This window comes from Podarcis melisellensis (assembly GCF_964234715.1).
Source record: "Podarcis melisellensis genome assembly, chromosome: 5".
Taxonomy (NCBI): Eukaryota; Metazoa; Chordata; class Lepidosauria; order Squamata; family Lacertidae; genus Podarcis; species Podarcis melisellensis.
The window spans coordinates 51,350,615-51,377,357 of NC_138537.1; the positions used below are offsets into that span (position 1 = coordinate 51,350,615).

At 46.1% G+C, this 26,743-nt stretch overlaps 1 protein-coding gene across 3 annotated transcripts in view; it reads right to left on the reverse strand.

Annotated features, from left to right (window-relative positions):
• Positions 1-16,741, reverse strand: part of HSPA12A (heat shock protein family A (Hsp70) member 12A) — a 56,603-nt gene extending 39,862 nt beyond the window's left edge. For 2 of the 3 annotated variants that reach the window (XR_014168552.1, XM_081912163.1), the window contains exons 1-3: positions 16,301-16,740; positions 2,600-2,685; positions 989-1,116 (exon numbers count right to left, since the gene is read on the reverse strand). Coding sequence is in view for 2 of the 3 variants with exons in the window: in XM_081912163.1 (XP_081768289.1) it covers positions 989-1,116; positions 2,600-2,685; positions 16,301-16,328 (242 nt within the window). In the remaining variant the exon portion in view is untranslated. Of the gene's footprint in view, positions 1-988; positions 1,117-2,599; positions 2,686-16,300 lie in introns of all 3 variants that reach the window. The other variant, XM_081912164.1, reaches the window with a different exon arrangement.
• Between the last annotated feature and the right edge of the window lie 10,002 nt (positions 16,742-26,743).

Sequence of the window (26,743 nt, forward strand, 5' to 3'; positions counted from 1 at the left end):
AATGTTACTTCCTGTCCTGTACATAAATATTATATTGCTAATGATTCTAATAATGTCAATATTGTCTTTAAAATACCCTCTACACTACCAGTCACCACGCAGCTTGTATGTTACAGTTTAAATGTGAAGCTTCACATTTGATAAAGATGTGAAGGTTTAACACGCTCATGAGATTGTTTCCCCCAAATGTTCTTGTTAAAAAGCTGAAAGAGAAGAAGCCGCTAGATCTGCTGACTGGATCGGACAGATTGCATTTTACTAACTTCCTGAGCCTGCAACTATCAGTTTGCAGTACAGCATTTGGAAGGCAAGGCACTATGGTAGTGCAAGACAATAAAATGCCCATTGCCCCAAACTACCCAGCTATTCTAACTCTTTCTTCAGTGAAATACACTTCATATTTACAAGGCCCAGTAATGGAATTCTTTCTTTAACCTGACACCCACATCACAATCCCTGAGTTAGCCTGGATATTTCATTCACCACCCCAACCTCCCAGCAGTTCCACTGCCAACCATTTGAAGACCTTCCCACAGGGTTTTCTTAAGCTAATATTGTGAAGTGGCGAAAACACTGCTCAGACGGGGCACCTTAGACCTTAGGGTCAAATGCTGCCCTGCAGGATTCTCTATCTGGTCCACAGGCTATGGACCCTTCTAAACCACACACCTATGCCCTGGGCAAATGTGGTTTTCTGGCTAGAATGTGTCCTTAAACTATGGTAACTCCTCTTGCTTATCTGAATGGAGGATGGAGAGGTGTGTGTCAGTGTAGAATCCTCTGCTTTTGGCTAGAATGCTGCCTCCTGCATAAAAGGTAAGAGTAGCCTCTCTTGCTCTGCATACCGTTCCTTCTGGCCCTGCCCCACACTGGAAAGAGGTCCCTGGGAGGAACGCAGCCCTTGCACAGAAAATAGCTCCCCACCCTTGGTGTATAATCACAGGCCCTGCACTCACTACGCATATAAGGCTGCACTGGTGACATTTACCTCATTACATGAATGCATTCTGGTTCCTTGGTGAAGCTGTAGGCATAGCCGCTGGATGTCGTGCCAAAATCTATAGCCACAACAACAGGATAGGACTGCTCCTCTGCATCATTTGCATCAGAGTCCTTCTGTCAAAAGAACAGAAATGTATTTGCTGTTATGTGATTTCAAGAAAGGGCTGCAAGCGTTACTAGCTCTATTTAAATGCCAAACACGATACTAATAATCTCCTCTGGAGTGACCGAAATTGGCAATCCCCAAATACCAGCAGGCCCCAGATGCTAGCTGGAACAGGAATTTAGCACATCACTAGGCCAATACTTATTTTTTGTGACTGTGATGATGCCTCAGAAGAATGATGGCTGCACTCAAAATTCTTTGTACGTTCTGCAAGCTAAATGGGTCAGTCACTGATTTCAGAAAAGGATGAGAAAAACACAACAACAAGCTCCAGCTTCCCAATGGCACGTACTTATTAAATCAATGTACTTTTAATGTATACGTCACCTAAGCCTAAATGGTAGCATGTCAAATAAGGTAACTCACTTCAAATCAGAACCTGCCATGAGTGGGGAAAATGTTTATCTTCTTTACCTCCTCCTAGGAGCCTATAGACATTATTCAGGGAGAAGGACCTTGGGATCAGTCTTTAGGAGATGTGATCTGGATTCTGAATGGGAGAAGGAATTGCCTTCAGGATCAGTCCCAGATGTGCCCTTACTTCTCTGGCCTACAGAGACTGTGCTGCCTTTCTCTGTCTCCACCTCAGGTGCCCCTGTTCTGTCAGAGCCACCAACTACTAAAGCAGGCTGGGTCCATTTAAATAAAAAGGGCTCCTCCCAGGAAAGATGAATTTAGTCTCGCATATAAGACTTCTACTAAAAGCTCAGTCTGGGGTTTGCTGTTCTTATGGACATCTGTTCTTATGGAGTCTCTAGCTGGAATGAAATTTCATTTGAGAAATGAACTTTCATAGAGAAAAAAGGGCATTGAAATAATTGTGAAGTTATATACAAAGCATGAAGCATTCTTCTCACTCACTATCACAATAAAAACTGTAAATGATCGTTAACTAAGCCACACAAAATTTCAAAATAGGGCTCTCTGTGGAAGATTAAGCCTGACTTTGTGAAATTTTGCAAGCTCAGAACATTCTTGGCCTTGTCATGCAACGCAATCACTCAGTCTAGTACATTACCACATTGGTCTGCTATTCCAGGCCTTGATAGACTGAAGGTCAGTGTTGCTGACACAAACTATTTTCATCCTTAGCTTCAGGACAGTAGCAAAAAGGATCTATCCCAAAAGTTCTCCTCTGCCTGCAGCAAACTCAACCTTTGTTTATTTATATATTTTGTACATTTACACTATTCTTTCCCTCCCAATTTTTCACCTTACAACAACCCTGCAAGGGAGGCTAGACTGAGAGACTGAGTGGCCCAAGGTAACCCAGTTACTATAATGCTATCATTTTAGTCTGTAACCTACCTTGTGATTTTTTTATATGAAAGTGTGGTTTATAGATATTTTTTTAAAAAAAGAAATAAAATAAACTCTTAGCCATGGATGGGGAGAAAATAATACCAGTAATATACAGGCTACATTTCTCACCGCAATGTGGGATGGGGACAGAGGTGTTATCCCTGGGTCTCCCAGACTTCTAGCTGGAGATGCATAGGCATTTGTTGAAGTGACATCTGAAAAAAAATATAAGGAGCCTTTTAGTCAGCTGAATGTTCTTCAGAGCAGATAAACAAGTGAAAAAGACGCATGTTAGTTCATGACACCAACTTTGTCAAATGTGACAAAAACAGTCACAGAAATAAAGACATCAGTGCTATGTTACTTGCCTCTGTTATTAATGACATAATTATTTAAATTTGACAGTTAAATTACATTCTTCTAATAACAAATGAACTGAAACTAATTCATTTTGACTGGTCTTCAAAGGCAGCTAAGCCCAATGATTCACAGAGTGTAATGCAAATGGCAGCAGAGATGGAAGCTCTTTCTGGAACCTTCTTAGTGCAAATGTTGCATGTTGCACCAGTGCGGTGTAGTGGTTAGAGTCCTGGACTCAGACTTTACCTTGACCTGACACTTGTCTATTTTGGAAAGGACTTGCATGCCTCATCCCTCTTTTCCAGGTCAGAGGGAGTTAAGTGGAGAAATTGTGATGGTTCAGAATTTATCTGGTTAAATTCCCCTGGTGTGTGTCACCTGCTAACGTCAGCTTACAGCTGGGCGGAGACAGAAGCTTTTAGAAGCTAAGAAGGAGGAGTTTTTCCCTGTACTTTCACTTGTTCCTCTGTGTATCTGTGAGGGAGACATGGCTGAAAGAAGCCCTGGACTTTGTTTGCTGTAATGTTTTAATAAAGAGCTGTAAATAGACGGAGCTGTCTATGTGTGCTTACAAGAAGCAAGACTGCTTTACACGCTGTTCAACTCTGCTAAACCGTGACTGAAACGAGAGACAGCAGGAGTTATTGCGCAGCTAGAGAGGAAGTGTGCCGGACCCGTTATAGACCGCTGTAGGTGATTGATGCGGATCGTAAAGCTGTCCCCGGTCGCGGCCCCATCGATTAAGGCAAGATCGATATCTCCGAACAGGTTATGGAGTGTCAGATAACGCTCGTAAAGCAGTCGGTGTGAGCCTCAGGAATGCTTTGAAGTCAGCGGTCTGCGGCTGAGGAGCGCAACGGGAGCTGACTGGGTGCCGGAGAGCAGATGATTAATTGCCTGCTTCTGAGAGACAGTGAGAGCATCTGATACACAAAGAGCTAAAAAAGCAGCTAAAAGCTGGGAGCTGAGACGCAGCTGAAATATCGTTTCTCCACGGAAGGGAAGGCCGGAGGAAGCTGGTATGGAGTAAGTACAGCTTGGGGCACCTTGGGAGAACGGGAGAAGATGGCTGAAAGCCAGAATATACCGCTGGAAAAGCTCACTCTAAAGAGTTGGGCAACGTGGTCCAGACAAATAAGGGGATGGTTCTTGGTCGAAGGGCTCTGGGAAGCAAGTCAATGGGAGCCAAAATCATCACCCCTTGGCCGGCCAGCAGCTGGAGCAGGAGATGCAAGCTGTGGGGCTGTGTTGGCTGAAGATAGCCAGAGGCTGCAAGAGCTAGAGATGCTCAGAGCATGCGTTGATGCATCACTGAGGCCTCATTTGGAGGGCGTAACGACAGCGTGGGCTGCCTGGAATTTGCTGAAGGGCTTGTGTGAGGCATCAGCGAGAGGCCGGAGCCCAGGAGAGGCTGAAGGGTGCCCAGAAAGCCCAATGGGGGCTGGGACAGTGTTGGGGAGCTGTTGTAATGCTTCTACACGTCTGTGTGATGGACTGAGTCCTGGAGACGCTGGACTGGCAGGCCCTGTTCCCGATGTCTTAGCCTCTAGGAGCGCTAGTGAGCAGATCGGGGGGGCGAAGAGTTCCAAAGGCAAGTTTAAACAATTTTCCCTTTGTGCTGAAGCAGAGAGGAGCTTCAGGGGGGGCCACGCTGGTGGGAGGAGCCGTTCCAGAAGGAGGAAGGCCAGGCCAGCTGGGAGGAGCCCCGGGCAGTGTTTTTCCACTGGAGTTCAACGTCGGCGTGGCAGTTGCCCCCACCGGAGCAGAGAGCCGATGCAGGATGTTTGCACAGATTTTTCCCATGGGAATCAGGCAGGTTTCCATGGCAACAGGCCTGGGAAGACAGGCAGGCGTGGAGCTGAGCCAGGTGGTCGTGGTAAACAGCAGGGAGAAGAGTCTTATCAAGTTTCTGCGAATATGGCAGTGTTTGACGACGGCCGAGTGGAAAATTTCCAGCTCAGCCTTGTAATCGACTCTGCAGCTAACCGCAACATGGTTCCAGAGACCCCTGCAGTCGAGAGGTGGAATTGCACAGCAGTTCCGAAAGGACAAACTATTAAGTTCGCGAATGGACAGAAAACTAGAGTTCACAAATGTGCTAATGTCTTTCTTTCTGTTTTACAGGAGACGGTGGATTTTTGTATTGTTCCAGAGATTCATCACTGTTTGTTATCTGTGCCTTATTTGTTAAGTAAGGGGTTCAAAGTTTGTTTTGAAAATGATGTTTGCACAATCTCCAGAGAAGGGAGGTTACTGGCCAAAGTGCGGAAGGGACAGAATGATCTTTTCATTCTTAAAACGTCTCTTGGAGGTGAGGGGAAGGTTGAGAAAGCACAAACGTTGCGTGCTACAGTTCCCAACCAACGTGCTACAATTCCCGCTCATAATGTTACATGTGCATGCGTATGGCATCAGAGAACAATTCATGGGTCGGTAGAGGACTTGCAGACTCTGCCCGAGGTTGCCACGGGGTGTAGGATTCAAAATTGTGGAAGTGCCATTGATTGTGACACTTGCAAGCAGGCAAAGGTGAGAGGGTGCAGTTACCCAAAGGTGGAACGTGTGGCCACTAAACCTTTTGAGTTGGTACACATAGATTTGGCCGGTCCTGTCAAGGAACCAAGTCTAGGGGGGGCCAGATTTCTCCTAACTTTTTTGGATAATTTCTCGCAGAGTTCCTGGGCTCATGGTCTCAAATCCAGGGAGGATGCAGCACAGCTGATCAAGAGCTGGATTGAGGGGGTGGAACAGAGGTTCTCCACCAGGGTTCAAGAGATCATCAGTGACAGAAATGCTGAGTACACTGGTTCTGCGTTGCAGAAGTTCTTGCAGAAGAGAGGGATACGCCACACAGTTAATTCACCCCAGCAAGGGGGGGGGGCAGAGCTGAGGAGTGAGGCTCTGGTTAAGGCTGCACAGGTGATGCTAAAAGAAGCCAGGTTGCCTCCTGAGTTTTGGGTGGAGGCTACTAGGGCTGTGTCATTCACCTGGAATCGTGTCTACAACTCACTGGTAGGTGACACACCGTTTTCTTTGTTAAATGGCCGCAAACCCCAGGTTCACTTTCTGCGGACTTTTGGGACTCCTGCGCTTGTCGCTTTGCCTAAGGCTTTGCAAGGGCCAGATGGAGCCAAAGTCCAGAAAATGATCTTCTGTGGGTATGAGCCAGATGCCCGTGCATGGCGGTTTGCTTACCCATCAGGTGATCAGAGTAAGGTGCTGATCAGTAAACACGCTGAGTTCTTAGAGGAGGGGGTAAAGTCAAAGACTCCTGTCAGGCGTGATGTTCTCTCAGATTGTCTCTCTGACCCAGAAGACAGTTCTGATGAGGCAGAGGAAGAAGGGGCTGAGGCTGCTGATGACGACCAGGTCACTGACCAGGGTCAAGAGCAGGATGTGGCATCTCCACAAGCTGTTATGAGACTGCCCAAGAGTCAGCCTAGTTCTCCTGTGAGTGTGATGGAGAGGATTCGAAGACGCTTTAAGTCAGAGGGTGAGTTCCATGATGCAGAGGATACACCTGCTGATCAAAGTGAGTCAGGGGGAACACCTGAGTTTGTGCCTAGGAGGTCCAGTCGCACAACGAAAGGTATCCCACCAGAGAGGTATCAGGCCACAGGTGCGTGGGTAAGTTTCGCACAGTGCGATTCTGAGAGCTGTGAGGTGGTTCCACAAATGCCAAACAGGTTTGCCAAGGGAAGGCACAAGGCATTGGGGAAGGGATCGATCTCACAAGGTGTTACTGAAGATGTTGCACAGGTATCACGCAGGGACACAAGGGGGGGTGTGATGGTTCAGAATTTATCTGGTTAAATTCCCCTGGTGTGTGTCACCTGCTAACGTCAGCTTACAGCTGGGCGGAGACAGAAGCTTTTAGAAGCTAAGAAGGAGGAGTTTTTCCCTGTACTTTCACTTGTTCCTCTGTGTATCTGTGAGGGAGACATGGCTGAAAGAAGCCCTGGACTTTGTTTGCTGTAATGTTTTAATAAAGAGCTGTAAATAGACGGAGCTGTCTATGTGTGCTTACAAGAAGCACGACTGCTTTACACGCTGTTCAACTCTGCTAAACCGTGACTGAAACGAGAGACAGCAGGAGTTATTGCGCAGCTAGAGAGGAAGTGTGCCGGACCCGTTATAGACCGCTGTAGGTGATTGATGCGGATCGTAAAGCTGTCCCCGGTCGCGGCCCCATCGATTAAGGCAAGATCGATATCTCCGAACAGAAATTGGAGTTGGATCACAGGTTATCTGACTGATCTTTTATAACTGTGAAGAACCATCTTCAGGATACAGTGGTACCTCGGGTTACATACGCTTCAGGTTACAGACGCTTCAGGTTACAGACTCCGCTAACCCAGAAATAGTACCTCAGGTGAAGAACTTTGCTTCAGGATGAGAACAGAAATCGTGCTCTGGCAGCGTGGCAGCAGCAGGAGGCCCCATTAACTAAAGTGGTGCTTCAAGTTAAGAACAGTTTCAGGTTAAGAACAGATCTCCAGAACGAATTAAGTTCTTAACCCTAGGTACCACTGTATAATAATATTTTTGTAGGTAATTTAAGAACTGCGCTGGTTGGAGAGTGATGATGTCATGTAACCAAGATGGCAGTTCAATTTTTTCTCTCCCCAAACCCTGACAAACAAATGGCAAAAATCAACATTGTTTCACCTTGAAAAAAAGTCCTGACTTTAAATGAAGTATATTGGATATGACTCAGGGATCCCAACTTGCAAGGAAGAGATCTAAGGAACCATTTTGAAGCTTGGAATCCCATCTTGACAGGTAACAGGGAAACTCACACATCCATGCTTAACATGGTACCAAAGAACCTTAAAGGCAGAAAACTTGATCTGGACACGATGACGGGAATTAACTCTGCTTTGACATGTAGAAACATGGGTCTAATGCATTATTACCTCTTTGAAAAGAATTGCATTGGTTTCTTACAAGACTTCTCTCCTAATATTTGGATCTAAACATGGAACGTATGATTGGATTAGATGGATATGTTTGCCACATGGTTATAGATCCCAGGTTTCTTTTACTTTCAGAAATACAAGCTGGGGCAGCTGATAGCAGTGCATAGGGAGCGTCCATTTACCTGCTGGCCATGCTGCTAATTGCCCTGAAAAGATGTTATTTCCTGCAATGGCATCTCCAGGGAAACAGTAATTCTGGGAGGGAATGGGGCAGGGGGGAATGGCTTGAGAGGAAAGCATCAGTCCCCTCTCCCTGCATGACATGGATTGTGAGAAGTGACACAGCTGCTATTTCTAAAAGAAAAAAACTGCCCAATGTGGCAATCCTGCATTTCTTTTGGCACATATCACACATTGCAAAGCCACACGCGATTGCACATGACTCAATTCATGGACTATGATGCACTCATGCTCCGACTATGACAATTTCACAGATATTGAAACCTGTGTGAAAAACATGATGTTTGCCATGTGCCTGTTACTACTTTATTTTTAACACCTCTCAAGAAGGAAGAGGTTGATTTGTATTCCAGTGTAGCTTAATTTAGCTAATATTGCACCTTTTTTCTCTGGGGTTTCCATGGACACCACAGTGGAGCACACATCCTGTAATCAAAACAGTGGGGGGTACTGCTTAAAGCTTGCACTGCCATAAGAGGCTTTTGCATCCGAGAAACAAGCTGCCAGGACAGCATTTCCTCTTTCCCTGCTTTTGCCTCATCAAGTCCTCAGTAGCCTGGACAGTGAAATCTAAAGGTCATTATTTATTTGGGAGTTTTCATATATGGTCAAAAAACATTTAGTTTCTTCCAGTGCATCAATGCAATCAGGCTGATCTTAACAAAACCGTATTTCTTCATCTTATTTTTATGGCATTCTTCATTTGCAGAGCTTTGAAACTTGCTTCCTAGAAGCAGTCTCAAGATCGTTGTCATCCAGGGTGGAGATCCAATGCACAGCTGGAAAAAAGCAAGTCTCACTGAATAAATGTGGGGGTTAGAATCAACCTGTATAGGTTCACATGGTTAAATCTCCTGCTCCTTCTGTGCAAAGATGATGGCGCACAGCAATGTGAACACAAAGCAGAAAGGACCACTTCAGCCCATGGCTGAATGTCATGTAGAAAGCCTCCTCAGATATTCCACCATCTTCTAAGACAAAAACAGGGAATGTTGGTGTTGTTGAACTCCAATTCACATTAGCCCCAGCCACCATGGGCCACTGCTCTGGGATGATGGGAGCTATAATCCAGAAAAATCTGAAAGACCACTGGCACCCCATCCCTGCTATAAGAACTACCCACTCTTTGTGGCTATTCCATCATCCTGTAAGAAGTGAAGACCAATGTTGCCCTCCAGGACATGAATGATCCATCCTACTTTCTTACAGATGCAAGCTCAGAAGCTGGAGATCCTCTGCAGCTGCTGGCACCGGCAGTGCTCTTTCATTTTAGGGATTTAAAAGTCACAAATTGCTGCTAAGGCAACTTGCATTGGGTTTGTTCTCGGTCTTTAATCCCTCTTTCCTCTTAATTTTTATAGCACTACCTGTATCATCAGAACTGCTGCATCATGAACAATGGCAGAACCATTTGCTTGTGTCATTCCAAAATGAGAGGAGGAAATGCTTCTACATACTATTGGGAATAGTAAATGTTATGAGCAGACCATCTTTGTCAGGAAAACTGCATGAACAGATCTTACCCAGAGAAATAGCTCAAAACCACAAACTCCAATTTGATGAAAGCTTCAGAAAAATAGTCACACTTGAAAACAGAGGTCAATAAAGACACTTTACAGCACAATCCTATACAGTGGTACCTCTGGTTATGAACTTAATTCGTTCTGGAGGTCCGTTCTTAACCTGAAACCGTTCTTAACCTGAGGTACCACTTTAGCTAATGGGGCCTCCTGCTGCCGCCGCCACAATTTCTGTTCTCATCCTGAGGTAAAGTTCTTAACCCGAGGTAGTATTTCCGGGTTAGTGGAGTCTGTAATCCGAACTGTTTGTAACCTGAGGTGTTTGTAACCTGAGGTACCACTGTATACATATGTCTACTGAGAAATACGACCCACTGAGTTCAATCAGGCTTTCTCCCAGTAAGTGTATACAATACAGGATTACAACTTCAGAGAAGAGATGGCGGCTTTAAAGATGCAATTCTGTGCATACTTCCCTGGGAATAAGCCCCACGGAACACATTGAGAGTTCCTTCTGAGTAAGCATGCAAAGGCTCAGCCTGCAAAAGTGTTACAATGCTTCCTAATGGTAATTGCTGTAACCGCCGCCCTAGATTTAGGTGCCCCTGGGGTGAAATGTGCTTTCCATACCAATGCAACTTGAATCAGCCTTTTTTGGACTGTCTTCATAGTGATTCGGGAGATTCCTTGCCTAAAGAATGGGCATCTCTACTCTCTTAATTGGATTACCCCAGTTCAGAACCTGACCGCTTCAATCTGCAGGACCTGCACTTTTACAAGTGCCATATAATGTCCTGAAAAGATGGAGGTACTGTGGGTGGATCAGGTTCCTAGTCCGGGGAGTCTTTCCCATTCAGTAATTGAGAAGTGGGCGAACTCAACCACCTGTCAAAGTGGTCTGCTGGGCTTGGGAGGGGTCTGGATCCAACCCACCAGTCAGATCCAGTTCCTCACCCCTGCACTAGAAGCACCCATCGCAGGCACGGGGTGCATTGATGCCATCAACCTATGCTGCCACAGCTGCCTCTGCCTCCCTTGCAACACTCTCACAGCAAGAACATGGGCATTTCTCCCTTTAGATGCTCCTAAGCAGTGGTGGCCCCATATTTCCTTTCTGCCCATTGCACCAGTTATTATCAATTGTTATTACCAGTTATGGATAATTATCTAGCATGCACTTGAAAGTAAAGGTAAAGGTAAAGGTGCCCCTGCCCGTACGGGCCAGTCGTGTCCGACTCTAGGGTTGTGCGCCCATCTCACTTAAGAGGCTGGGGGCCAGCGCTGTCCGGAGACACTTCCAGGTCACGTGGCCAGCGTGACGAAGCTGCTCTGGCAAGCCAGCACCAGCGCAGCACACGGGAACGCCGTTTACCTTCCCGCTATAATGCGGTACCTATTTATTTACTTGCACTTAAGGGTGCTTTCGAACTGCTAGGTGGGCAGGAGCTGGGACCGAAAGACGGGAGCTCACCCCGCCGCGGGGATTCGAACCGCCAACCATGCGATCGGCAAGCCCTAGGCACTGAGGTTTTACCTACAGCGCCACCCGCGTCCCTGCTCTTGAAAGTAAGCCCCACCAAATTATGTAGTACTTAACTCCTGGAGATTTGAATAGGATTGATTAGATGTACACAGACCAAATAAGAAATAAAGCTTTGTTAATAAAGCACTGTAGTTCTACTGGGTCTTAAATGAAAAGGTTTCGGTTCCTTTAAAAGCTTTCTTTGTAAAAGCATTTAATTAAATGTAATAAACAATTATTCACTTCCTACAGTGTCAATTTCATATTTGGAACATACAGATATGCATTATGAGACTTGATGCGCAAATACAAGGTCTGTGCTTGAATACTGGAATACTTCTGTTGCAGCCTTAGGATAGAGGAACTCTATGCTACTTTCTAGCTCAGGGATGTTTTGTTGACATATCCAGGGCAAATGCTAGAACAGCATCTCTTCCAGCGGTGCCTCACTTGCTTCCAGTGGTGGACATTGTACTGGGCCATCACCGTCATCTGGTCCGTCACAGCTGCTGTTTACCATGGGGGGGGGCAAGGTGAACACAGTGCAAATTCACTGGCAGGAGCTCCAGATTGGATCCACAGGTGCGTTTGGACACCAACCTTTCCCCTCTCCCAGCCAGTAAGCAACAGCAATGCCACCAGGTGTCAATACCAACCCACCCACTACTGTTTCATAATACCAATTCATCATGCCACTTCCACCTCTTAATCTGTTGCTGAACTCCAGCTCCCATTACCCCTGCCCATTGGCCATACTTGCTGGGGCTGATGGGAGTTGTAGTTCAGCAACATCGGGAGGGCCAAAGATTGCTCTTAGTCCTGCTGGCCTGCTGTGAGTTCTGATAGGATCTCACCAGGGCCTTCTATCCTAGTTCCCAGTGGAAAGGGGTGCCCCCAGAGTGGCCCACAAGCAGTAATTCAAGCTTCTATTTAGACTCTGGAGAAATAATGGGAAGGGAGCGTTATCTGTGGATGAGATCCTGCCCGTCAGTCTTTGACACCACAGTTAATATCAATGGAACTGACAGTATATTGGAACAGAGGTGCTACTTCTCACAGGAAGTTCTGCCACTTTGTTCCAGCAGGAGAGCTTCTTCTCCCATCACCCAGCAGGGCTCCTGTGCTTGGAAGCAGGAAAGGGGAAACTGTGGCCCTCCAAATGTTGTTAGGCTCCAACTCCCATCAGCCCCTGCCAGTAGACACAACGATCAGGGAAGATGGGCAGCACCTTAATCTAACAACAGCTGCTGGGCAACAAGTTCCCCCACTCTGCCTTTACAAAAAAACAATTCAAAGTTTCTGCAAGCTACTAATTGCTTTTTTCACTTGTACAAGGCAAACTCCTTTTCTGTGCTGCGACTTCAGAGATCCACTGCAGCTGATGTCCTTGAATCTCACTCCCACAGAAGACCACCCAATAAGCATCGCACAACACTTTCCAGTGTTTCTGGAGAGGGCAGACCAAACAGGTTTTCCCTAGGTTTCTTTTGCTTGTTTGTCTTTTTTTCCAGTCTGGACCTCTGTATTTGTAAGTGCTATGTTTCAGCTAAAAGATCTGCTAAACAGACACCATTCAAACCAAATGCATTGCACTTCTTTGGGTTGGTGGTATCTAAAGCTTCAGGGGATCAACTCTGCTGTCTGTCTGAGGCTTATGCTCACAAGACCGCAGTGCTGTAGGACCTGGAACCATAAAAATAATTAATAGCAGATGCCTGCTGCAATCTTTTACTGCTTGAGTTTGATTTAGGCAGTTTTGTCTTTGTAGCAAAGTTTTTACTACAATCAAATTTCATCACCATTAGTTCTGCCATGTAACAGTTTCAGAATGCAACATCATTATTTACATTTTTTTTAAACAACAACACTGTTGTTCGCTACGTATATCAGTGAATAAACCAGATGTCAGCATTGCGTATATGACAAATAGGTACTCTACTGAATCAAGTTCTTGAATACCATAGAAGCCTTCCTACTTGGCTTTCTTTTAGCATCAGTTTATACCAGATTCAACAATCATGTGGGGGGAAATATGTGACATCCATCATATGACAGCTGAGTAAACCAGCTTTTCCACTTTTCTCATTTCTCCAGTGCCATTTCTCTCTAATGAACATTTTCAGCCAAAAAAGAGCAATTTCCAAATTGATATTTGGGAAACAGATTTAAAAGAGCAACACTCTTTTAAATTTGCGGGAAGTAAATAGATATTATTAGCTTCCAGCACTCTTCACTATCAGCAAATAAAAACCAACTATCTTAAAGATTGCCCCCCCCCCCACTTTTCACAATTCCACTTTCCGTAAAGGATGTCCTTTCCTCCCTGCTTCAGGTGCCCTGCATTTAAATAACTTGATTATGCACCACTTCCTTGCAGGCTGCATACTGATGAAGCGGCTTTGAGATTTAAGTCTCTCTTTACACTGTCACCACAAATGTAAGGACTCAAAGACAAAGGATTTCCCATTTTCTATGAAACTCACAACCACGAAGCAAATTACACAGGTTAAAGCGTCACTATTACCTGCTTGTGTTTTATCAGTCCAGCCAGCCCATCAGATACATCAGAAATCAAGAAGCACTGGTTTCTTCTGAGAAACCCTCAAGCAGCCCACAATTCTTCACCAGCCACACCTACACCACAGAATCTTGAGAAAACAGGGCCAGGCCTAGGGTTGTCCAATTGCCCATTATGACCACCCCCATTTTAGTCTCTTCTCCTTGATCTATTAAATAATATACATGCATATACTACTTAATTATTTGCACTTCTCAGTGGTGTACAGCCCATGGGAAATGGGACAATTAAAACAATAAACCTTTATTGTAAAATGCCTGCTGGAACAAGAAAGTCTTAGTCATGCACCTGAAATTTGACAACGAAGAGGTCTGTCTAATCTCAGTTTGAAGGGAGCTCCACAAACTGGGGACCACTACACTGAATGCCCTGCTTCCAAGCAGTTACAAGCTGCACATCTGGGCCATGGGGGACCATTAACAGAGCCTCCTTCAGTGATGGGGCAGGGACATGAGGGGCCAGGTTGGCAGATAGAGCAAGGGAAAGGGGGCGCAATACGGATAACCCCTTAGAAAGGAATGCACACCACCAGCCATATGCAAGTTGCAAAGTGGGGGCAGTGACATTTTCACCCAGAAATTATACTAGCCGAATTGCCGTTTGGACCAGTGTTGAAAAAAAATGGAGCTGAAATAATACTAAGTGGGGGTGTATGCTCTACTTTCTACTTGGTTTAGGTTCACATCGGGAAAACCTGTGGCCCTCGGGATGCAGGCCGTTGGCCATGCAGGCTGGGGCTGAAGGGAGCTGCAATCTTGGAATTGTACAGTTGGAAGGGACCCCAGTGGCCATCTAGTTCAACCCCCTGCAATGCAGGAAACTACTGCCCAACATGACCCTGAGATTAAGAGTCTCACGCTCTACCCACTGAGCTATCTACAACATCAGGTGGGTCACAGCTTCCTGCCACCCAGACTGTGGAAATGCAAGGCAGAGCACCCAATGAAGCCATCCTAAGAGTCCCCTTGCGGACCAGCTCTTTGTAACCTCACAGAGGCTGCGCAAAGTGCAGTGTCACTGTGCTGAATGGCATGCCCTCTTATAAGTAAGGAATAAGTGAGGAACAGGGGGAAAGCAGGGCCCGGCAGTGAAGGAGAAAGAACCGCCACTGCAGCTAAGCGAGGCTGTCGGCGATTTGGGTGGTGCGACTCTAGTGTCCGACTCCCAAAGAGGGAAAAAAGCCTGCAAAAGGAACCGCTGGAAGAATGAGGTTTCCCACCCATCCGCTTCCAATCCCTGTTCGCCATGATCTCAGTCGCTTCTGTCTGCTCCCTCACATATCCTTCCTGAATCCTGAGAATTAGAAGCCCCTCCCGCTTTTTTTTCCCTGGAAAAGATCCGCAAGAGGCAGAGGAGCAAGGAAGGGAGCTGGCCATCGCAGCTTCTGGGAAATTTTCGCTGCACTGCCAGCCTGGATGATCTCTGGCTCAGTGCCCCGCCCAGCCGCAGAGCACATGCGGAGAGATGGGGCGCACCCCCTCCCTGCAGCCTGGCCGGAGAGAGAGAGAGAGAAACGTCGCGGAGGCGGGGGACGTGCCCGCCTCGGATTCCTCCGCATTGTTTTTTCACCTGGATCCTATAGCCGGCCGCTTCGCCTCCCCATCTGGCGCAGTCGGTTCCCCCCCGAAGCCCCACGTGACGGCAGGCCGGCTTTTGCAGAAACGGGGCGGAGGCACTTTGCAAGTATAGTAACTCCTGCTCTCTTCTGGGAGCGCAACTTGCAAGGAAGAGAAGTGGGGCTGGGTGGGGGAACTAAGCGTGGGAGTAGGGAGAAAAAGCACCTCTCCAAAAAATCATTATTAGCCTCAGGGCATCCCCCCCCCCGCCCAAGATCACCTCCTCAAGGATCTTGCCCCCACCCACTTCCTACTGGCTAGACGGTCCCGGAGGCTTAGGATAGTGGAGTCAAGTCATGGGCTGTTAACTGGACTTGCACACCGAGGCGTCTCCAGACGTACGCGCAGCAGCCGCGCAAATATAAAAGGCTGCTTGCGACCATCCTCTGCCCTACGTGCGCCGCGCTGCAAATTCATAGGTAGGTGTTGATTACTGTGCAAGGTCAGTTCACGAATGAGGGGAAGTCCTGCCTTAAGGATGCCTTTTGCGCAAAAGCAAATCCTAAAGCAACATTTACACGCCGACCCCTGTAGTATGCTCCTTCCTGCCGCCATATGACTCGTATACCAAACGTTGCCACATCCCACGTGTGCATAAACTCATGCATGCATGCATGTGGGTGCATTGCGTTTTCTGCACATACCCTCCAGATATGCAGCTCAGGCTGCTGACACAGCGGCGTCCAAGCCATACCTGCCTCTGGGAGGGACTGCGCATCCATTACCCAGAGACTCGGCTTCATTTCTGAATCTAGACGGTCTCCTGCAAGAACCACCCAAGATCCAGCGCTATTGATAGTTTCCTTGATGGGGCGGAGAGAAACCGCGACGCCGGCATCCGGCTCCCACGAAGTAGCCGGGGGTCGATCGCGGCCCTCAGCCCCCCTCCTGCCTCCGGCCCCGCTCCCTCGTACCCCACGAGCCCAGACCCGCAGCGCCTTCCCAGCTGGGGCTCCCCTCCCCCGCATCGCCTACGACGCGCATTTTGGAGAGGTGCGCTTTTCCCGAAGGCAAGCCCCCTCCACGCGAGGCGCGCTGCCCCCGCCTGCCCACCCTCCCCGCAAGTCCCCATTACCTGCCGTGACGCCTTCCGTCCCCGCCATGGCTGGAGGCGTTCACTGCGCCCTCGGCTCCGTCCTTCAGCCTCGCCAGGCGCGTTGAGCCGCCAGGGACCGAGCTCGTCGCTGGCTTCACTCGGCAGCCGGAGCCATTGGGAGCGCGGGCGAGGCGGCTGTGCTGCAGTCGCTTCCTTCTCGGTTCTGCAGGCGAGCGGCGACGCCAAGGCTTCTTTCTGCTCGCGTCTTCTCCTTCCTCCTCCTCCTCCTTCCCCACCCACGGCTGGCTGTGTAGACAGCCAAAGGGACGGGCTTAGCGTTTGACCCCTGTGTCTATGTCTCTTTCTCTGCGTGTGTGTTCACCAGCCTTTTCTTCCCTGCTGCAAGGCTCTGGCTGCTCGGATTTCTGCAGAGCCCCTCCCCTTGGAAGTGAGCGGCCTGTCCCCCCTCCCCTTTGCCACCCCACCTCACGCACCGGCGCGGGAGGGAATCGTGGCAGCAAGTGACAAAGGAGATCTCCAAGGAATAGGCTTGGACGAGCCCAAACCAGAATGCTGCCGATGCCTTAAAAGAATAAAAACTAAGTAACACTTCTTAATTCCAAAGGTTGTCCCTTGGGCTTTTATTTATTTAAATCGCAGCTACAATTAGGATCCCTGTACCTAATGCATCTGACCACTTAGGGCATCTTTCAGACACATTGGTATCTCCATGCATCTGCCAGACGTGAACCGGTTCCAGTCTGCAGGCTTCCTCACATGATCATGGAAGGTGCATCAGAAAGTGTCTTGGAGCCACTGCGGAAAACTAACATAAGAGGGGACGCAGTGTCCATGGCGAGATGTCCCATCGGCCCACTAGGGATGAGATACAGGCTTGTCATGTGGATGGAGAAGCAGCAAAAAATCTGCTTGCTGCCGTTCATTAAATGGAAGCTGGCTGGATGTGCACTCCTATGCAGTTATACGCACTGAAGGGGTGTGCAGGGTTGAGAGAATTAAGAACAAATAAAACATAAATGGATACAGAGTGGTGACCCTCTTGGTTTCGGGTGTAGCGTTGCTGGTTATGAGTTATGTCCTGAAGACTTTGCATTCCACATAGTGGAACAGCGATGGATGTGCTCTAATGAATCATTTCCTAGGCTAAAAAAATACATTGCGTTAAAAGCCAATACAGCACATCCTTGCAATGGAAAAATGCATCTTTATTGTGCAAAGGTGTCTTGCTAACAGCTTAATACAACTCTTAGAAGGAGAGCTTCCCACAGTTAAGGGGCAAATGACAGGGTTCTTGCATCTTACAATGTCTTGTGATCATGTTGTTGTTTTTATATAAAAAAATACTGCTTTTCACAGAGGTATACTGTAGGATCAAATACAGTAGACAAGGAATCACTGAGGGGGAAAGATATTAGGATCCAGTACATGCTTGGTGAGCAAAGCTGTTTATTTGTCATAAATGTTTGCATTCAGAAAAGATGGTTTCATGGATAGGAGGTTACATCGGGGGGGGGGGGGGAATCTGTATGTTTGCTGAAAACAGCATTCGGGAAAATGAGTCCCAACTGTGCCAAACTGGCATTTTTATTTTAGACAATGAAAAATCTTTCAGAGGGTCGTAAAATGCTTTAGTAGAAACTTAGCATATGATCTTTACATAACAAAAGAAATATACATTTGTTTTATCTGCTTGTCCTTTTCATAATCGGCATCAGGGGACAACCAGTGGGACAGAAGCTCACAGTGCTTGCTTGGAGCACACCAAATTGTTGGAAAACTGAAAGCTCTGTCCTTAAAACACACACAAACTCCACAAAAAACAGCATTTTAAAAGGGGGCCGGCTGTTGACGAGGGGTATCTGCAAATGCTCAGAAAGAGATTCTCTCTGAGTTAACCTCAGATATAACTGCTAGGTTTTATATTTCCAAAAACGGAAGATTATCACAGCATCCCTAGGTTTAAACTGAAAGTTGCATAGCACCTTGGGGAGTCTAATCCATTGAGGCCAGTGTTGTGTCCTCCAGATTACAGCTCCCATCGCCCCTCACAATTGGTTATGCTGGCAGAGGCTGATGGGAGTTTGAGTCCAGAAAACATCTAGCTCCCCCTCTCCTTCAGTGAACCCTGCCGCTGAAAACATGGCCTTGGGTCAACTTAAGCCCTGGGAACAACCATAGCACAAAAGGCTGAAGAGACAAATTTATAGGACAGGAGGCAGAATTGTGAAATGTCTGCATAGATTGTGTGTGTGTGTGTGTGTGTGTGTGTGTGTGTGTGTGTGTGTATAAAGCTTTGGAAATATTTATGTGTTGAACATCAGTGGTCATAAAGGATTTCAGCCTCAGCATTTAAATTAGGCATCAGCTGCTCTGGCAATGGAGACCCTGCAATTCATCATTATGAAAGAAATTCCCAGGGAGATAAGGACAGCAGGCTGTGGAGCTCTGGGTTCCCTTCTCCTCCCCTTCGATACCACACAGCAGGGAATAACATCTGGCCTTTAGCCTGCCACAGTTATATATTTAGAATCTGATGGCAAACTCATAGGAAACAGGAAACCAGACAACTTTCATTTCATGTTAGAGTTTCCTAACAGCAAAAATAAAAAATTAACAGACCCCTGGATACATATTACGTTGTTGGCTTTAAAATTAGATATTTGAGAACACCAACAATAAATGTAATAGGAAGTACAACACAGAGACAGGCATCCTTCCCCCCCTCTCCTCCTCCCACTTGAAACAACCCAAATAGCCACATTAAAATGGAATTTGTTGGATAGAGCCATCTTTCTGAATGTCAAGCACACAACAGCATTAATCTGTTTCAAGTCAGGTTTCCTAAGTTACAAGCCTGATTGTAGGTGTTGTGAATAAGGCAAGAGTATGGTTGCATGTGTGTCGCAAGTGGGTACAGAAATAAAACATTTTTCTTGGAAGCTTAGCAACTTACTTTTTTAAAGAAGGTATTTATGAAACTAACAGTGATTGGATTTGTTTGAGTTAGCAAATATGGGGAAAGGGCAATCAAATAAAACTCAGGAAGTTAAGTTGAATTTTTTGGAGAAAATACAGACAAGTCGTTGGCTCCAGAAATTTTCTCCTCTGGCACCAGTGCTTAATGACATAGCCTTTCAGGGACTGAGAGAAGCTCTCAGACAACACATTATGCTGACTTTGTAGATATATAGTAGTATAGCAATATTGTACCTACCTCTGTGTTTTGAGCACAGTCCCTGTAAGCAATCCTTCTTGGAGTACTACCAGTTTTGTCCTGGTGTGTCCAGAAACAAGAAGATAGATATCTGAGCCCCGGAAATCTATCAGCTTCACCTGTCCCATCATGTTTTAACCTGTCAGGTAGTTATGATATTTGTAGAGGCGTGACCCTCACTTTAAGAGACAGCCAGGACTCAGGGGACAGAGAGGAAGAGGAGCTTTGCTGCTCTGGAAGGTACAGAGACACCAATCATAGGCCAGGACACTGTGACCAGGTCTGCCAGTGATGAGCCTCCCAAGTCATAGACCCCTGACCTGGGATCGCTGGTCGCAGTATCTGAGAGCCAGAGCTCTATGTGGGAATGAATGGAGTAGTGTGTGAATTATAGACTCCAAGCCAGAGGCCTACCGCTTTAAGGTCCTCCACTCCTTGGGGATGGAGCTGAGCCTAGGAGAGATAGTCAGTTCCATGAGAAGCCCAGAAGAGCTTAGGTAAAGGTAAAGGGACCCCAGACCATTAAGTCCAGTCGCAAACAACTCTGGGGTTGCGGCACTCATCTCGCTTTACTGGCCAAGGGAGCTGGCGTACAGCTTCTGGGTCATGTGGCCAGCATGACTAAGCTGCTTCTGGTGAACCATAGCAGCTCATGGAAACACCGTTTACCTTCCCGCTGGAGCGGTACCTATTTATCTACTTGCACTTTGACGTGCTTTCGAACTGCTAGGTTGGCAGGAGCTGGGACCAAACAGGAGCTCACCCCATCGCAGGGATTCGAACCACCAACCTTCTGATCAGCAAGCCCTAGGCTCTGTGGTTTAGACCACAGCCCCACCTGCATTTAGAGCTTAAGGTAAAGGTACCCCTGCCCGTACGGGCCAGTCTTGACAGACTCTAGGGTTGTGCGCTCATCTCACTCTAGAGGCCGGGAGCCAGCGCTGTCCGCAGACACTTCCGGGTCACGTGGCCAGCGTGACGAAGCTGCTCTGGCGAACCGGCACCAGAGCAGCACACGGAAACACCGTTTACCTTCCCGCTATAAAGCGGTACCTATTTATCTACTTGCACCCGAAGGTGCTTTCGAACTGCTAGGTGGGCAGGAGCTGGGACCGAACGACGGGAGCTCACCCCGCCGTGGGGATTCAAACCGCCGACCATGCGATCGGCAAGTCCTAGGCGCTGAGGTTTTACCCACAGTGCCACCCGCGTCCCTATTTAGAGCTTAGTTGAGCTCTAAACATTATCTGAACAGGTGCTCTGCCTGGAGCTATCCAAGGTCCTGCAATTCTAGCCTGATGCTATCTGGCTGATAAGCCTCCCTCAGGTATCCATCAGGCCCCATAGCTTGTGGTCAGAACAGGGCATATAGCAACTAAACCACCTCAGTTCAGCATTCTTAAACTACACTGATTTCTAGCATTTAATGCCACCCTCCCACAGCAGTACTCAGGGCAGTGTGCAAATTAAAAGAATGCAAGGGATGCTGATGTGACCACTGCATGCAGGCTGCATTAAATTGCTCCCCGTGGCATTTCCCCCCATGTGCTGACTGCTGGTGTGCATTGGCTCATCATGCAGCTCAATGGGGAAAATCAACCAAACTGCTTGTCAAGACAGGCACAGAAACAATACATTAGGGGAAGACAGCTGCCACACACAGCCGTTTAAAGCAGCCTCCACATGGTGGAGTGTGGGCTAATGTACACTGGCCATCAGGGTCCAATTTAAAATGAAGTAGAGAGGTATTCCTTCTCTAAATATATAGGCGCTTCTAAATAGAAGTGAAGCATCAAAAGCCCTTGTTAAAATTATTGTGTGTGCAAGGGCAGAAAGGAACAAGCAAGGTGTATCACACCAGGGAGGCCTGACAAACAAGTTTTATTTTTTAAAAATAAAATAAAATATGAATGGATTTTTTTTTAAAGGGCTTTATATGGGCATGTGTGCCTGCATGTAGCAGAAATTATCGATAGTAGACATCTACTCAATTTGTTTCTGTTTCAACAAGGGGTACTTCATATCAAAGAGTTTCTTATTATCATTTTCTGATTTATTTAAATGTTAGAGCTCATATTTCAAGTCTTCTGATTTGTGTGGATGTCAACATCATCTTGTATGACAAAAGTGAACTCATTTTCAGAGTGTGCATCCTTATGTAGTCAAAATGGCACCAACAACACATGAAAGGGAGATCTCTACAGTCTTGAGGAAATCCCAAGGCTGGTAAAAGTGCATAAAAACTTTAGGGGGGGGGAGAACCTGGGGGGAACTCCCCCCCCAATGTTTTAAGAAGAATCAAGCAGACTTAATGTCTACAAAGTGCTGGCTGATTATTGGGAAGGTGGTACAGAAAACTGGAAAGGGGGAATGAAACTGAATGGAACAGTCTGGAAAAGAGCATGACTGGCTGGAACCGTGAATTGGAACAATGTAGACTGCAACATTTTGTTGCAGGTCACGCCAGACCATATGAGCAGCATACTAATTTTCCAAGTTTGGCTTCTTCTGTAGACTACATGGCACCAGACATGCACAAGGAGGAGCTATCAGTGGGACTCAGCAGGGCTTAAGGAGAGGTGAATTAAAAAGATTATGAGCCTTAGTAATGATTCTTGTAAGCTGCTCTGAAAGCCTTTTTGGCTGCATTACCTCAGTGGGAAGTTTTCTGCTGCATATTTCAGCAGTGGGTGGGGCTAGACCCCAAAGTGGACAGAGCTGGACATGCACAAAATCATACACTTAACACACAAACACACACCCTCCTCATATCTAGATGAGCTTTTGACATCATATAATATGTGCTGACAAAAATAAAAGAAAAAAGTTTTCTTCCTTTAATGGAGCTTTATTTGGCAATGCAAATGGCAGTTTCTGGAGGCCTGATCTGCACTGGGACCATAGTGTGGGTGGCAGCGGGGCTTTAAGCTTTGCTCTCACTCTGGTCCTGATCCAGATTGGGGTATAAAATGTTTGTTTACAAAGCTATTGTGCTACCAACTTTACTGTATGCTTGTGAAACATGGACGACTTATAAATGCCATCTCCAGCTCCTCGAAAGATTCCAGCAACAGTGTCTCCGAAAAATTTTACACATCACTTGGAAGGACAGGTGAACTAATATCAGTGTACTGGAAGAAGCAAAGATCTCCAGTGTTGAAGCAATGATTCTTCAACATCAGCTTCGTTGGACTGGTCATATTGTGCAGATGCCTGATGATCATCTTCCAAAGCAATTACTCTATTCCAAACTTAAAAATGGAAAGTGTAATGCTGGTGGTCAACAAAAGAGTTTAAATACTGTCTCAAGGCAAATCTTTAAAAATGTAGTATAAACACTGACAACTGGGAAACACTGGCCTGTGAGTGCTTCAGTTGGAGAACAACCTTAACCAAAGGTCTCATGGGCTTTGAAGACACTCAAACTCAGGATGCAAGGGAGAAACGTGCTAAGAGGAAGGCACGCTTGGCAAATCCACACCATGATTAACTCCCGCCCGGAAACTAATGTCCCCATTGTGGAAGGACATGTGGATCCAGAATTGGCCTCCACAGTCACTTACGGACTCATAGTGTTTATGGAAGACAATCTTACTCAGCTACGAGTGATTGCCAAAGTAGAAGAAGATATGGACCTGTAATTTGCATTGCTGAAAAATATTCCCTCTGCCTAATGATCCAGGAGTAGGTCAGTACAAGGTTGTTGAACTGGGGAAACTCATTTTCAATCAATCGTTTTATTTGTATGCTGCCTTTCCAAAGTTAAAACCATGCTCAAGATGGCTTACAACATATGAAAAAATTACATAACTACAAACATAACAAAAATAGTCATAAACAAGAAACAAAGCATCAAAAGTACACAACCAAATTGAACAATTTCCACATAAATCATAAGATAAAAAATAAAGATACAAAAAGTTAACAGCAACAACAGCAGCAGCAACACCTCCCTAAATAAAAGCCCCTGAATAATGTTGTTGTTGTTTAGTCGTTTAGTCGTGTCCGACCCTTCATGACCCCATGGACCAGAGCACGCCAGGCACTCCTGTCTTCCACTGCCTCCCACAGTTTGGTCAAACTCATGCCCAAAATTCTGCTCAGCAGCCCCAGACTCAGTCAAGGTGGAAAAGGTCTTCAAGGCAGGTAGCAGGTCTTCCAGGACTCACAGCCAATAAGGCTCAAATCACCACTCAGACAAGAAGCTCATGGAGCAGAGAAAGGGTATAAATGTAATGAGGTGGATTTCAGCTATAGGGGTAGGCAAACGGTATCATAAGAGGTAACAAGTACTGTACTTTCTGCATGCATTCTCAGGTTCATTTAATGTGGATTAAGTGCATTGCTTAAGCAAGAGCAGAAGAGTGGATTTCCCTCAACTTTCCACTATACGCTTATTACAGATGAAGTTGGGATTAGCCATTGAGACTCTTGTTGATCTCAACGTCTTTGGGGGAACTCAGCCAGATGGGCAGGGTATAAATAATAAAATTATTATTATTTAGTTGTAACAGTTACAAACTAGTTCATCTGTTATCTATTTACTTTCACTTGTTTTACCCTAGATGTTACTTTACCACAACTTTTATCACCATGAATTAAGTTACGGCATTTCATTCAGTGTAGACAATGAGATTGCTTTCAGTCATTGGAAGCATGCTCACCAACTCACATGCTTTCCTTTAGCTTTGATGTGAAATGGGACTCCATTCAGGGAGTTTAGTTTTGTTTTTAAGGGAGGAAGTGAGCTGAAAAAGAAGACAAGATTGACTTCATAACCCTGCAGTGGCTGCTGATCTCAGCAAGGACACTTGGAAACCCAAACAACCTGAAAGCACAGCGCCTCATCTCAGAGCTTCTCAGACTACTGTTGCTGATCCAAGGTTCCCATAGTTTTCAAAATAGATGTTTTCTGATTTGAGCATAAATCTTTGCTTCCTGAAATTGTCTGCAGAATGCAAGAGGAGAGGGAGAGAATCAATATTTGGATAGGGTGAATGTACAGAAAACAGATTACTTCCCGGCAAGAAAAATCCCTGTTTCTACAGCATAAGTAAACTGAAATAAAGAGTTATTAGCAACCAGTATTTACCATATTTTTCGCTCTATAAGACGCACCAGACCACAAGACGCACCTAGTTTTTGGAGGAGGAAAACAAGAAAAAAAATATTCTGAATTTCAGAAGCCAAAACAGCAAGAGGGATCGCTGTGCAGTGAAAGCAGCAATCCCTCTTGCTGTTCTGGCTTCTGGGATAGCTGCACAGCCTGCATTCGCTCCATAAGACGCACACACATTTCCCCTTATTTTTTAGGAGGGGAAAAGTGAGTCTTATAGAGCAAAAAATACGGTATATACCATGCATTACCCTTGACCATACTGATTATAAGACATTATTTCAGTTTGCTCCTTATCTCAGTAGGGACGTCACTTTTTTCTGGCTACCATATAGATTGCTACTGGTAATAATATTTCACAGTTTTAAAGTGAGGGGAGAGCAGCGGGTGAGAAACATTTTTAAAAAGAAGGAAGAGCCAATTTAATATTACTGCTATATTTATTAAGGTTAATGGCCCACCATTTAGACCCATTGCAGTTGGTTTGGAACACTGGGAGACCAATTCAAAGTTGCCCACAGCCTCTTGTAACTTTTCTCCAATGCTAAACCTAAAAGCAGCCTCTGGAAGCTGCGAGTTTAAGCCTCAGGAACTACTAAGCCAGCTGGAAGTAGGAAGTCTGCACACATTTTGCTTTTTCCAGTGGTTGATGTCACCTCTGCTGTTGTGGGCAGGGGATTCTCTCTCTCTCTCTCTCTCTCTCTCTCTCTCTCTCACACACACACACACACACACACACACACATGGCACAGCTGCCTTTACACCCCCCCCCCCAGCGATATCTACATCGGTGACTGCCACAATGCGCTGTCTGCCTGCTTTCTTTGCGAAGCTTGGAGTCTGCTGTCAGTGTTGTAGTTAAATGTATGACCTGCCCATCACCAACAGGTCCCAGAGTGGGTTACAGTTATTATGTTAGTTGTTTGTTTGTATAGTATCATCAATGTACATGGTTCTGTGCACACTTAAAATAAGAAATTCTACCCCAAAGAGCCATGCGGTCTAAAACAACAAATATAAACAATGCAATAAAAACCAATAGTTTAAAATGCTATTTTAAAAGAATTAAAATTCACAAACCATTGCATTGGGTATAATAAGAGTAGCTAAACAGACCCAAAGGCCTCAGAAGAACATTTTCAAAGAGAGATTTGAACATACGGAGTGAGGGGGCAGCCCCCAGATGTTCTGGAGGATGTTTCCAAGTGATCCCAAGCATGCAACAATTTAAAATTCAAGATCATAGGAACAGGGTGGGTCCTGGAAACTTACATCCCATGTGTCAAAGGTCTGGGGAAAGAGGTGCACCTTCAGCATTTGCTGCATAATGAATAACCCGGGCACACTTCTGTGGGGAGGGAATCCAACAACTTGGGGGCTGCCACAGAGAAGTCCCTGGGCAGGCCGCAGACCTCTGATATACCTGGTGGGATTGACAAGGCATCTGACCGTCACCTGAATCTCATAGCTCTCCTGTACCTGCCTCTGATAGTTATCATTTAACTCTCGGGGGAAATAATTAGCATCACACGTCATGTGCATGGAAGTTGCCGAACCAATTAACCAACTAGAAGGATTACTGTTAATAGCACAAGTTTTCCTATACTGTAACTTGATATTGCTGAATAGTTTTGATGAACTGCAAAAGCATTTTTAGTTTGCTTTCTGTTGCCACCCTGGAACATTTATTTATTAGTGCCACTTGGTTTTATATGATTCCTTGCAAATGAAGGAAAACAACTTTTCTGCTTGTATATGTTGCTAATATAATTTTTGTTACAGAGGACAAACAAGATTGTACAAAAACAAGTTTGGGTGCACATCTGGCCAGGACATAGGCGTCCTGACTGTGACAAAGGTGACCTGTGTGCTTGCTTGCTTGCTTGCTTGCTTGCTTGCTTAACAGTTGTTGGGAACTTCAAGATCCCTGCTCTCCCTTCTTATGGTCTTTGTACTGGACCTGGAGACTCTAATAGAGAGCATCCCATGTCAAGAAGGAGGGCAAGTGGGCACTATCAAATGGCAGGGCAGGAGTTACATGGAGCAGGGCCTTTTCACTGGTGGTGCCCATTGTATGCCTCACTGTTCCTAGACGTGAGTGGATTTTATTTTTGTGGATTTTGCAGATTTT